Source organism: Hordeum vulgare, chromosome 1H (assembly GCF_904849725.1).
Source record: "Hordeum vulgare subsp. vulgare chromosome 1H, MorexV3_pseudomolecules_assembly, whole genome shotgun sequence".
NCBI classification, from domain to species: domain Eukaryota; kingdom Viridiplantae; phylum Streptophyta; class Magnoliopsida; order Poales; family Poaceae; genus Hordeum; species Hordeum vulgare.
Window position 1 is genome coordinate 514,332,420 of NC_058518.1, and position 12,791 is coordinate 514,345,210.

At 43.4% G+C, this 12,791-nt stretch overlaps 2 protein-coding genes across 2 annotated transcripts; both read right to left on the reverse strand.

Annotated features, from left to right (window-relative positions):
• Positions 1 to 607: 607 nt before the first annotated feature.
• On the reverse strand, positions 608 to 2,356 carry LOC123421889. The gene is made up of 4 exons (XM_045107616.1): positions 2,240 to 2,356; positions 1,998 to 2,130; positions 1,151 to 1,311; positions 608 to 1,052 (listed from the first exon to the last, which is right to left on the reverse strand). The coding sequence occupies exons 2-4, from the start codon at positions 2,121 to 2,123 to the stop codon at positions 893 to 895; spliced, it is 447 nt and encodes a 148-aa protein (XP_044963551.1). The 5' UTR covers positions 2,124 to 2,130; positions 2,240 to 2,356; the 3' UTR covers positions 608 to 892.
• A 4,720-nt stretch (positions 2,357 to 7,076) lies between these two features.
• LOC123421904 lies at positions 7,077 to 8,825 on the reverse strand. The gene is made up of 4 exons (XM_045107619.1): positions 8,709 to 8,825; positions 8,467 to 8,599; positions 7,620 to 7,780; positions 7,077 to 7,521 (listed from the first exon to the last, which is right to left on the reverse strand). Exons 2-4 carry the CDS (start codon positions 8,590 to 8,592, stop codon positions 7,362 to 7,364), a joined length of 447 nt encoding a protein of 148 aa, XP_044963554.1. The 5' UTR covers positions 8,593 to 8,599; positions 8,709 to 8,825; the 3' UTR covers positions 7,077 to 7,361.
• Between the last annotated feature and the right edge of the window lie 3,966 nt (positions 8,826 to 12,791).

Below are 12,791 nucleotides of genomic sequence, written 5' to 3' on the forward strand. Positions count from 1 at the left end.
GTTGGGGCGCTTAAGGCGCCGAACAGGAGTTCCCCATAAAGATTACCGAAGACCGGTCACTTGAAGAGTAACATCTCTAGCACATCTGGTATATCCTCATCCCGCAAAATTCGTTCATGGACCATGTGTTAAAAAAACAACAGATTTGTCTTTTTTTACACCACCTCATTTGAACGTAAATTTAGACACATGTACGTTATGTCTTCATGTATATCTCTGTTTTTGTTTTTATTATTTAAGACATATAAAATATGAAATTTAATGAAATTCAGTTTTTTCAAAACCGAGCTTCATGGAGCTCAGTCTCCAAAGATAATATTCGTATACTACAAGTATATAATAGATAAACATGGATGGGCCCAGTTGCATCGCCTCTCCCAAGCACCCAAATTGCACTGTTAACAAAATTATCACATCTTTGGTCAGATTTACTGAAATCCCACGTTTCGTCCTCATGCAACTTGAAACGACCCAGATTCTCCCATCTTTCAAAAAATCACAAAAACCTGGTTGGAACTCAAACCTTCAATCCCCAGAGTTTCTCATCTTCCAAAACCACAAAAACCTGGTTGAGAGAACCAAACGACCCAATCTCCAGAATCAGATATCACAAAAACATGGGGTGTCACACACTGAATGGATCGCAAAAGGGCGGTCACACAATTTGCTTAGAAAATGAGCCTTCTAAGACGAGGATCCTCTAATAAATTAAGTCGGTAACACCAACAACGATGCATGCGAGCAACAACATACAACCAGCTATGTAATGTTTGTTTGCATGCAATCTACTCAACGGAACAAACGACGTCACCACCACATAGGTGCTAGATAGTCAAACTACAGGCCATAAATTAGAAGCTGAAAACACGAGCTGGCCATCTTTGATCGGTTGTTAATTTGTGACATTGTCTTCACTGCAGTCCTTTAAGTTAGCCAGTGCCCTCTTGTTGAGGTTGACATCAACAACAGCAGCAGTAAGTACCACGCAAAATGTCGTCTTGGCAGCTAACTCTACCACACCCTGAGCTCTTCTTGCATACATCAGAATGCGCCTGCGGGTAGAGAGAGGTCAAATGGGAGCATTATTATATATATAAACTCGTGTCAAACAAACATGGGATTGAAGGAAGAAATGGATCAGGTATCCTACTGATAGGCATTTTGCTCTGGAATGCCTTGTACAGGAAGATGCAGCTGGTCAGTGCTCAGCCCCGCCTTAGATAAGGCATCATAAAGCTCCTTGTTCTTCAGCTCCGCCTTAGACACGGCATCATACAGTGCCTCCTTCTTCTGCTGGATCTCACGCGCTTCCTGGATCGATGAAGACAGATTGTAGTATCACAGATTGTTAGGTAAGCGCTGGTTGTGATTGGTAAACAATTAAGAAGAAGACTGCCCTGCCTGCCAATTAAGCAAGGTTTGGTATGTACTCCCTCCGTTCCTAAATAGTATAAGTCATTTTAGAGATTTCATTATGGACTAGATGCGGATGTATATAGACATACTTTAGTGGAATCTTTAAAAAGACTTGTATTTTTTAGTAACGGAGGGAGTACATGCATGTGTAGCATAGCAACTAGTAACAGCACCTCTGCAATTGCTTGGTTGGGTTAGCTAGTGGTCAGAGCGACAGATTGCGTGCTTGGTAAATACGTAATACTAGTAGGAATTGAAGCAAGCAGAAGAGGGGATGGTTGAAGATATCAAAACAGTAGCAGCATCAATCCCTACATGTTGCGGGTAATAAATTGACAAAGGGATGAGCACAAGGTCGTCAATGGTCAGCAGATCAAGCAGGAAAATAAGGTAGCTTGATCATATGATTTATATGTGGTACGTCAGGATAAAGTAAACAAGTAATTTTGCTCTTGTTTCTACTAGCTAATAGACACATGCATGCTGCTGTTCCGATTGTTGCACAGAATCCGATTATCTCTGGCTGCAGTCGTCGTGAGACGATTCGTAAGGGAAAAAGGTGGCAATTTTGGTTAAGATACCTCGGTGGAGAGCTGGCGGGAGCGCATGACCCTGCTTGGGACGAGCCTGCGTCGCTCCTCTGCCTGCACTCGCTGGAGCAGGGAGCCACCGAGCCTCCTCGCCGCGCACCGAACCGCCGCCATCATCGCCGGCCTGCCGACAATTGTCAGGAATTAGGATAAAAAGTCCGTCACGAATCACCACCGCCGGCCGGCAGGCCAGCCGCGGCACCCCAACTGCCCACCCCCATACACACACAAACCTCGATCTGGTTGCAGCCGTAGGGATTTCGGTGGGCGTACCTTGCGGATCTGGGCGATCCTTCCTCACGCGGCTAGGGTTCCTCGTTCGCCTCCGCCGAGAAGAAAGAAGGGGAGGAAAGTGGGTGGGGGACGGTGGGTGGTCTCTTGCTCTGTCCGGAAGGTGCGGGGTGCCACTTATATCCTCGCGAGCAGGCCCGACCCGGTCCAGTGCAGTTCTTCTTCTTGGAGGTTTCGGTCCAACTTTGGAGATTCTTTTTTTTTTCTCTCAAAAAACAAATTATGGCCGAATTATATTTTGGAAAGACACCCATAGGAATCTACCAAGTATATTTTATTTCAAATATTATTGTTTTTCCTATTTTCTCCACTACTAGTTCTTTGGTTTTTCGTTTCGTTCTTTTTATTTATTTATTATTATTTCTGTTTTTTCTTTATTTTCTTTGAAACGGACGTTGTCATTTTTACAAATAGACATAGAATATTTTTCTATAAAAAGTAAAGGACATGCCCAATATTAGAAATGCAATAGTAGGCACTAGCACAAAAGGTTCGGGGTTAGTTTGAAACTGTCTAGCAATTTTTATAAATTCAAATGCATTTAATTAATCATTTGGCCCAGTGTTAAATTAGATTTGAGGCACTTAAAATATGATAAAATGCTGGTTATAATGTTTTAAAAACATGTGGATTATTTTCAATCCATCCAAGATTTTTCTTTTACGGTTTGAAGAAATCATTTATTTCACTTTATTTTAAAATTTGAAATTGGGCTTTGATTTTTAACACGTAGCAACTTGGCTTAGTTTACCTTGATGACATGGCACCATTAGCGTGTGATTATTGTAGTTTAATTACCAAGATTTCACATTGCCAATGAGAGGTTTGAGACAGGGAGATCCTGTCTCTCCATATATGTTCCTATTGTGTGCTGAAGGATTCTCAAGCGTGATTGCTCATGAGGAAGAGACTGGTAACATGAATGGCATGCATGTGTGCAGAGATTCTCCAACGATATCCCATCTACTCTTTGCTGATGAATCCCTTATTCTCATGAGGGTTGATGCTCAGAACGCAACCTCCTTGCGTGGGATTCTAGACGAGTACTGTGCAGCCTCAGGTCAAATGGTGAGTGAGCCGAAATGCTCTATATTTTTCAGTCCCAACACAAATGTGGAGGTAAAGGCCGAAATATTTCCAAACTCTGAATATCATGATGGAGTCTATTTCAGATAAATATTTGGGTCTGCGAGCCATGATAGGGGCGGACAATGTGGATTGTTTTAAACATATTATAGAAAGAATACAAGCTATGGTGAATGGTTGGAAGGAGAGGACTCTCTCATTTGGAGGTAAAGAAGTTTTGGTGAAAGCGGTGGCCCAGCCATCCCAACATAAGCGATGAGTGTATTTAAATTCCCGAAGAAAATTTGCAAGGAGATCACAGATGCAGTGTCGCGGTATTGGTGGGGTGACGAGGATAACCATCGAAGGATGCATTGGTTCGCATGGTGGAAAATGTGCATACCAAAGGAGAGAGGAGGAATAGGTTTCCGGGACATTCATAGTTGTAACTTAGCAATGCTAGCAAAGTAGTGTTGGAGGCTGATTGAAAATTTTGGATCCCTCTGTGGTCGAGTCCTAAGAGCCAAATACTACCCTAGATATACTTAACTGTCAAGTGAAGAAGGGGTCATCCTCTGTGTGGCACAGAATCTGGGCGGGGTCCAAACCTTTAAGAAGGGTTGTATATGGAGGGTAGGCAATGGAAAAAAAGATAAATATATGGGCTAATTGTTGGATCCCAAACAGTGCATCCAAGAAAATCTTAACTGTACCAGGGAACCAAGTACTTACCAAAGTGAATGAGTTGATTGATCCAATCACAAGTGAATGGGATGATGAACTAATCCGGGAGAATTTCTGGACCATTGATGGTGGACGTGTTTTGCAAAATCCATTATATCAGGCAAATATGGAGGACTATGTTGCTTGGCATCTCACGAAGAGTGGTACCTTTTCTGTACGATATGCCTATTATAAGCAGTGGAAAGCGATCTATGATACAAAAGATGGTGGCCGAACTCGCTACTCCGCAGCGCCCCACCCAGTTTGGAAGATGCTTTGGAGTATGAAAGTTCCAGCGGAAGTAAAAAAAATTCATCTGGGGATGCTTGCATAATGCAGTCCCCTGCCAGAGTATCCTAATTAACCGCCATGTGGGAAATCTGTCCCAATGCCCACATTGCATTGACGGAGCGGAGGATCTACTCCATATGTTGTTCCAATGTGCGAGATCTCAAGCACCGTGGGAAGCGTTGGGGATTGCTCTCATATCAACTTTTCTTCTATAACCGATCGTGCAGGATCAGTGGTCCTAGAGTTCATTCTCTATGATGAATCTTGTTGGCGCCAATACTCTAGTGTGGTGGAGTTGCCGGAGCTCATCTCTACTTTCTGCTGGTTCCTATGGTGGCAACGGAGACAATATGTGTGAGGGGAAGTGATTCTATCTGTAGAACGCACGGCGATGGCGATGGTTGCTTTAACGATCAACTATGGACGCGGTTCACAAGCCAAAACCACTTCAAGACCAATACATGGCCATTATACTTTGCAGGTCGGCTAATCCTAAATGTTGATGCCTCATTCACAGAAGGAGATTATACTTGGTCTTGTGGTGCTGTTATCTGTGATCATCGGGGATCTTTTTTGTCGGCGTCCACGGCAAGACTAGAACATGTCGCAGATGTCTTCTCGACAGAAGTGACGACTCTGTTTGAAGGTCTGAAGTTATCAAGAAATACATGATGCCAAGACTTGGTGGTGAGATCGGACAATATTACTGTGGTGGATGCAATCAGGCGAAATGAAAGATATTCCATGGTAGCAGCACCAATCTTTGATGAATGCCAGAGTTTCGTAGAAGATTTCGGGAAGTTTACTGTTGAGCATTGTTCTAGGAAGTCAAATTATATTGCTCATAAGCTGGCTAGATGGGGTTGTGCTGATAGTTCATCTAGATGGGTTGATGCTCTACGTGATTTTATTGTAATTCAATTGGCTGACGATGTATCTATCCCTTGATTAACAAAGTAAGCTTTCCCGTCAAATAAAAAAGTTCACCGTGAATGGCCCATCAAGGCCTCTTCAAGCAAATGGCACACGAGAACAAAATTTCACACGAAGTAGAGGGCTCTACCCATTTACGTTTGTCCGTCCGTTCAAAAATAGGATCTCCCGGTCCATTGCGACAAGTTTAACCACCCCGCCACCCGCCACGGAGCCTTCATGTGCTTAGATATGTCATTGTTTTCCTTATCATCGTTTCTTCCGTTTCTTCTTTTTTCATTTTTCTGTTTTTTGTTTTTGTTTTCGGTTTCTTTTTAATTTTCCTTCTTTCTCAGTCGTTTATTTTATTAATTCATCCACAATTTTTTAAAATTTGACGAACTTTTTTCTAATTCAGTGAACTTTTTTTTAATTTAATAAAGTTTGTTTTCAAATTTGACGAACTTTTTCAAATCCAATGATCTTTTCAAAAAAATACCGATGAACTTTTTGAAGATTGATGATTTTTTTCCTTTAAATTTGTGAACTTTATTCGAAACGGTGAACTATTTTCAAACTTCCTAAACTATTTCAAAATCCAGTGAACCTTTTTCAAATCCAATGAACTTTTTTTGAAAATTTTAGAAAAGTTGCTGAACTTTTTTAAAAATCCATTGAACCTTTTCAAAATTGATGAACTTTTCTCAAATTCGATGAGCTTTTTCCAAATTTGATGGAAAAAATTCAAATTCGATGAACTTTTTTTAAAAATCGATGATTTTTTTGAAATCCGCTGAACTTTTTTCGAAGTTGATGAAAGTTTTTAAAAAGTCATGAAATTTTCTCAAATTCGATGAACTTTTTTCAAGTTTGTGATTTTTTTCTTCAAAAATTATGAATATTTTCAAATTCATATTTTTTTTATTCAAATACGTAAAAAAACTGAGTGATAGGGTAGATGAAATAGCAATGCCCCATTGTTCTTATATAGTTAGAGAAACTAGCAGTCGAAATACTCTAGTTGGTGTAGTGGTTAGTCGAACTTCTCTTGTACGTAAAGACCTGAGTTTGAATATTGACAATGGCTGACTTTTTATGTTGTTTTTCGACCTTTCATAGGTCCATTGGACGCGGGTTTTTGGGCCGGCCCATCAGATGGATCGTGCAGGCGCTAGGTACTTGTTGGGGCGCTTAAGGCGCCGAACAGGAGTTCCCCATAAAGATTACCGAAGACCGGTCACTTGAAGAGTAACATCTCTAGCACATCTGGTATATCCTCATCCCGCAAAATTCGTTCATGGACCATGTGTTAAAAAAACAACAGATTTGTCTTTTTTTACACCACCTCATTTGAACGTAAATTTAGACACATGTACGTTATGTCTTCATGTATATCTCTGTTTTTGTTTTTATTATTTAAGACATATAAAATATGAAATTTAATGAAATTCAGTTTTTTCAAAACCGAGCTTCATGGAGCTCAGTCTCCAAAGATAATATTCGTATACTACAAGTATATAATAGATAAACATGGATGGGCCCAGTTGCATCGCCTCTCCCAAGCACCCAAATTGCACTGTTAACAAAATTATCACATCTTTGGTCAGATTTACTGAAATCCCACGTTTCGTCCTCATGCAACTTGAAACGACCCAGATTCTCCCATCTTTCAAAAAATCACAAAAACCTGGTTGGAACTCAAACCTTCAATCCCCAGAGTTTCTCATCTTCCAAAACCACAAAAACCTGGTTGAGAGAACCAAACGACCCAATCTCCAGAATCAGATATCACAAAAACATGGGGTGTCACACACTGAATGGATCGCAAAAGGGCGGTCACACAATTTGCTTAGAAAATGAGCCTTCTAAGACGAGGATCCTCTAATAAATTAAGTCGGTAACACCAACAACGATGCATGCGAGCAACAACATACAACCAGCTATGTAATGTTTGTTTGCATGCAATCTACTCAACGGAACAAACGACGTCACCACCACATAGGTGCTAGATAGTCAAACTCCAGGCCATAAATTAGAAGCTGAAAACACGAGCTGGCCATCTTTGATCGGTTGTTAATTTGTGACATTGTCTTCACTGCAGTCCTTTAAGTTAGCCAGTGCCCTCTTGTTGAGGTTGACATCAACAACAGCAGCAGTAAGTACCACGCAAAATGTCGTCTTGGCAGCTAACTCTACCACACCCTGAGCTCTTCTTGCATACATCAGAATGCGCCTGCGGGTAGAGAGAGGTCAAATGGGAGCATTATTATATATATAAACTCGTGTCAAACAAACATGGGATTGAAGGAAGAAATGGATCAGGTATCCTACTGATAGGCATTTTGCTCTGGAATGCCTTGTACAGGAAGATGCAGCTGGTCAGTGCTCAGCCCCGCCTTAGATAAGGCATCATAAAGCTCCTTGTTCTTCAGCTCCGCCTTAGACACGGCATCATACAGTGCCTCCTTCTTCTGCTGGATCTCACGCGCTTCCTGGATCGATGAAGACAGATTGTAGTATCACAGATTGTTAGGTAAGCGCTGGTTGTGATTGGTAAACAATTAAGAAGAAGACTGCCCTGCCTGCCAATTAAGCAAGGTTTGGTATGTACTCCCTCCGTTCCTAAATAGTATAAGTCATTTTAGAGATTTCATTATGGACTAGATGCGGATGTATATAGACATACTTTAGTGGAATCTTTAAAAAGACTTGTATTTTTTAGTAACGGAGGGAGTACATGCATGTGTAGCATAGCAACTAGTAACAGCACCTCTGCAATTGCTTGGTTGGGTTAGCTAGTGGTCAGAGCGACAGATTGCGTGCTTGGTAAATACGTAATACTAGTAGGAATTGAAGCAAGCAGAAGAGGGGATGGTTGAAGATATCAAAACAGTAGCAGCATCAATCCCTACATGTTGCGGGTAATAAATTGACAAAGGGATGAGCACAAGGTCGTCAATGGTCAGCAGATCAAGCAGGAAAATAAGGTAGCTTGATCATATGATTTATATGTGGTACGTCAGGATAAAGTAAACAAGTAATTTTGCTCTTGTTTCTACTAGCTAATAGACACATGCATGCTGCTGTTCCGATTGTTGCACAGAATCCGATTATCTCTGGCTGCAGTCGTCGTGAGACGATTCGTAAGGGAAAAAGGTGGCAATTTTGGTTAAGATACCTCGGTGGAGAGCTGGCGGGAGCGCATGACCCTGCTTGGGACGAGCCTGCGTCGCTCCTCTGCCTGCACTCGCTGGAGCAGGGAGCCACCGAGCCTCCTCGCCGCGCACCGAACCGCCGCCATCATCGCCGGCCTGCCGACAATTGTCAGGAATTAGGATAAAAAGTCCGTCACGAATCACCACCGCCGGCCGGCAGGCCAGCCGCGGCACCCCAACTGCCCACCCCCATACACACACAAACCTCGATCTGGTTGCAGCCGTAGGGATTTCGGTGGGCGTACCTTGCGGATCTGGGCGATCCTTCCTCACGCGGCTAGGGTTCCTCGTTCGCCTCCGCCGAGAAGAAAGAAGGGGAGGAAAGTGGGTGGGGGACGGTGGGTGGTCTCTTGCTCTGTCCGGAAGGTGCGGGGTGCCACTTATATCCTCGCGAGCAGGCCCGACCCGGTCCAGTGCAGTTCTTCTTCTTGGAGGTTTCGGTCCAACTTTGGAGATTCTTTTTTTTTTCTCTCAAAAAACAAATTATGGCCGAATTATATTTTGGAAAGACACCCATAGGAATCTACCAAGTATATTTTATTTCAAATATTATTGTTTTTCCTATTTTCTCCACTACTAGTTCTTTGGTTTTTCGTTTCGTTCTTTTTATTTATTTATTATTATTTCTGTTTTTTCTTTATTTTCTTTGAAACGGACGTTGTCATTTTTACAAATAGACATAGAATATTTTCTAAATACATGTCAAACACTTTTATGAATTGTACGTGCATACATATTTTTACACCACACAAGCTAACTTTTACCTTGCATGAACATATTTTTCAATACGTGACAAACATTTTTACAAACTAAGTACATTAACAGGTTTTTGAATTACATGAATATTCTTGTTAATATGTTTACAGAGAAACTATATTGTGTACATTCAAAAAACAAAAAGAAACAAAATTATAAAGGAAACCATAGACCACCATTACAAAAACAACCAACAAAAAACACGTTGAAAAGCCAGTAATAAAACCCATAGAACCAACCCTAAGTTGCTAACGAAAGCACCGTATCGGTTTTCTATCGGATCTGTTTACTGTTTTTCTTCTTTTTGTTATTTCTTTTATTTCCTTTTTTAATGGACGTTGGCAGTGATACAAATGAACGTCAAACGTTCTTGTTAATTTATTTGTAATGGACATTGGCATTCTCACAAATAAACGTCGAATGTTCTTGAAATAAATGTAAACCTTTTTTCTATCAATTGTACTAACGGTTTCTTTACAAAGTGCAAACAAAATCTTACATTCCACGAACAGCTTTTTCAGTGCGAGGTAAAAACTTTATATCAACTTAGTACGGTATCATTATTTTAGTTACATTAACATTCTTAAAACATGAAGGAGTGCAATGACCTGTTGTTAAAGGACCATCCGTTGACTCATCTCCAGTACCCTTTTCATCAAGTTTTATTTCGCTAAACAAAGATTTAATAGGTGACATGCCAATCATTTTAACTAGATGATGCCATGCACGTTGTTGCGGGGTTATTTTGCAACATGTTTCGTTGTGGTTCCTTGTATGAAACATGAATATTCAAATTAATAATATAAAAAATCTAGAATTGAAAAAACATATAATTTATTATGTTTGATTACTTTATAGTTGCAATATGTTTGTTTAAATATGAATAGCATAGTAGAATGGACATTCGTATGTATGTTTGCATGTTGGGATGGATCTTTTTTTGCATGCATGTTTAATGACGAGGTGCGTGTTGAAAATATGCCCTAGAGGCAATAATAAAATGGTTATTATCATATTTCCTTGTTCATGATAATCGTCTATTGTTCATGCTATAATTGTATTAACAGGAAACGGTAATACATGTGTGAATAAATAGATCACAATGTGTCCCTAGAAAGCCTCTAGATGGCTAGCTCGTTGATCAATAGATGATCATGGTTTCCTGATCATGGACATTAGATTTCATTGATAACTGGATCACATCATTAGGAGAATGATGTGATGGACAAGACCCAATCCTAAGCATAGCACTAGACCGTGTTGTTCGTATGCTAAAGCTTTTCTAATGTCAAAGTGTCTTTTCCTTCGACCGTGAGATTGTGCAACTCCCGGATACCGTAGGAGTGCTTTGGGTGTATCAAACGTCACAACGTAACTGGGTGACTATAAAGGTGCACTACGGGTATCTCCGAAAGTGTATGTTTGGTTGGTGCAAATCGAGATCGGGATTTGTCACTCCGTGTGACGGAGAGGTATCTCTAGGCCCACTCGGTAGAACATCATCACAATGAGCTCAATGTGACTAAGGAGTTAGTCACGGGATGATGTGCTACGAAACGAGTAAAGAGACTTGCCGGTAACGAGATTGAACAAGGTATGGGGATACCGATGATCGAATCTCAGGCAAGTTCTATGCCGATAGACAAAGGGAACCGTATACGGGATTAAATGAATCGTTGACATCGTGGTTCATCCGATGAGACCATCGTGGAACATATGTGAGCCACCATGGGTATCGAGACCCCGTTGATGGTTATTGGCCAGAGAGATGTCTCGGTCATGTCTGCATGTCTCCCGAACCCGTAGGGTCTACACACTTAAGGTTCGATGACGCTAGGGTTATAGGGAATTATTATACGAGGTTATTAAAAGTTGTTCGGAGTCCCGGATGAGATCACGGACGTCACGAGGAGCTCCGGAATGGTTCGGAGGTAAAGATTGATATATAGGATGGATGGGTTTGGACGCAGGAAATGTTCCGGGCACCACCGGCAATGTACCGGGACCACCGGAAGGGTTCCGGGGGCCCACCGGGAGGGGCCACCAGCCCCGGGAGGATACATGGGCCAAGTGCGGGAGGGAACCAGCCCCTGGGTGGGCTGGTGCGCCCCCCACACTCAGCCCAGGCGCACCAGAGAGGGAGGGAGGGGAAACCCTAGGCGCTGGTGGGCCTAAGGCCCACCTAGGGGTGCGCCACCCCCCTCTCCTCCCTGGTCGCGGCCCCCCTCTCTCCCATCTAGGGCTGCCGCCCCTCTCTCAAAGGGTAAACCCTAAAGGGGGCGCCACCCTCCCTTCCCCCTATATATAGCGGGGGTTTTTGGCCATTGGAGATACAGTTTTCCATCTCTGTCGGCGCAACCCTGCTCTTCATCTTCCTCCTCTCCCACGGTGCTTGGCGAAGCCCTGTCGGGAGACTTCATCTCTCCATCGACACCACACCATCGTGCTGCCGGAGGTCTTCCCCAACCTCTCCCTCCTCCTTGCTGGTTCAAGGTGCGGGAGACGTCACCGGGTTGCACGTGTGTTGAACGCGGAGGTGTCGTGGTTCGGCACTAGATCGGAATCACACCGCGATCTGAATCGCAGCGAGTACGAGTCCATCAAGCGCGTTCTTGCAACGCTTCCGCTTAGCGATCTTCAAAGGTACGAAGATGCTCTCACCCCTCTCTCTTGCTGGTTTCTCCATAGGAAGATCCTTGATTGGCGTAGGAAATTTTGAATTTTTGCTACGTTCCCCAACAGTGTGATGCTTGCATTTTGAGGGACATAAGATAGTGGGCGTGGGCCTTTTCTCATGCACGTTGTGGGATGATGTGGCATGCTTGCATGTTGAGATAAATAGTTAGTAGGGTCTAGCTATTTAGATATAGAAGACATCTTATTATAATAAAAACCGGGTAGCTGCAGCGCGACATGGAGCTTCTGCCCGTCCAAGTACCGTTGTTGGCTCTTCCGTGGGGCCGCAGTCCGGTGCGGCGGTCCTCGCCTCGCTCGGCCACACGCTGCTCGCTGGAGGAACGAACTCCACCGATATCTCCGCCGCACTCCCCAACCTCAGTGCTGCCTCGCAGCCCCTGCGACAAGCGGTTGGAACCTCCAGGACGGCATGCCCCACATGCGGCAACAAGCGAGACCATGCTCCAACTCTGCTCACCGGACTCGTTCCAGAGGCCTCTACGTTCGCCATTGTTGCCTCCGGGTTTCCATTCACCCCAACTCCACCGCTGCGCTGCACCGGCCCCCTGCAGCGCACCCCTTCGCCATCATCGATGCATCCCCTGATAGCCAAGGCGATGGCCGACCCTGTGCAGGAGCTGTACGCGGTGAGGGAGCAGGGTATCCTGCCCACACCCACGTCTCCGCCACCGAAACGTCCTGCGAGCCGTCGCCTGACACTAGGTGGAGTGAAAATCTCCAACAGAGGTGGTCTCTCACTACAGCGCACTAGGCGCCCGGGCAAGGAGGCTACTCCAACTGCCAAGATAGCTGAGAAGATGATGGGTCGCACGCTTGGCATCGTCAGAGACGGAAA

Bases quoted from the DNA above. Each gene is read 5' to 3' on its own strand.
- LOC123421904 (XM_045107619.1), bottom strand. From the start codon at position 8,592: ATGATGGCGGCGGTTCGGTGCGCGGCGAGGAGGCTCGGTGGCTCCCTG. The intron at 7,781-8,466 runs GTATCTTAACCA...TCATCGATCCAG, and splicing joins CCCGCCAGCTCTCCACCGAG to GAAGCGCGTGAGATCCAGCA. The intron at 7,522-7,619 runs GTAGGATACCTG...CTCTACCCGCAG, and splicing joins CCAGAGCAAAATGCCTATCA to GCGCATTCTGATGTATGCAA.
- LOC123421889 (XM_045107616.1), bottom strand. From the start codon at position 2,123: ATGATGGCGGCGGTTCGGTGCGCGGCGAGGAGGCTCGGTGGCTCCCTG. The intron at 1,312-1,997 runs GTATCTTAACCA...TCATCGATCCAG, and splicing joins CCCGCCAGCTCTCCACCGAG to GAAGCGCGTGAGATCCAGCA. The intron at 1,053-1,150 runs GTAGGATACCTG...CTCTACCCGCAG, and splicing joins CCAGAGCAAAATGCCTATCA to GCGCATTCTGATGTATGCAA.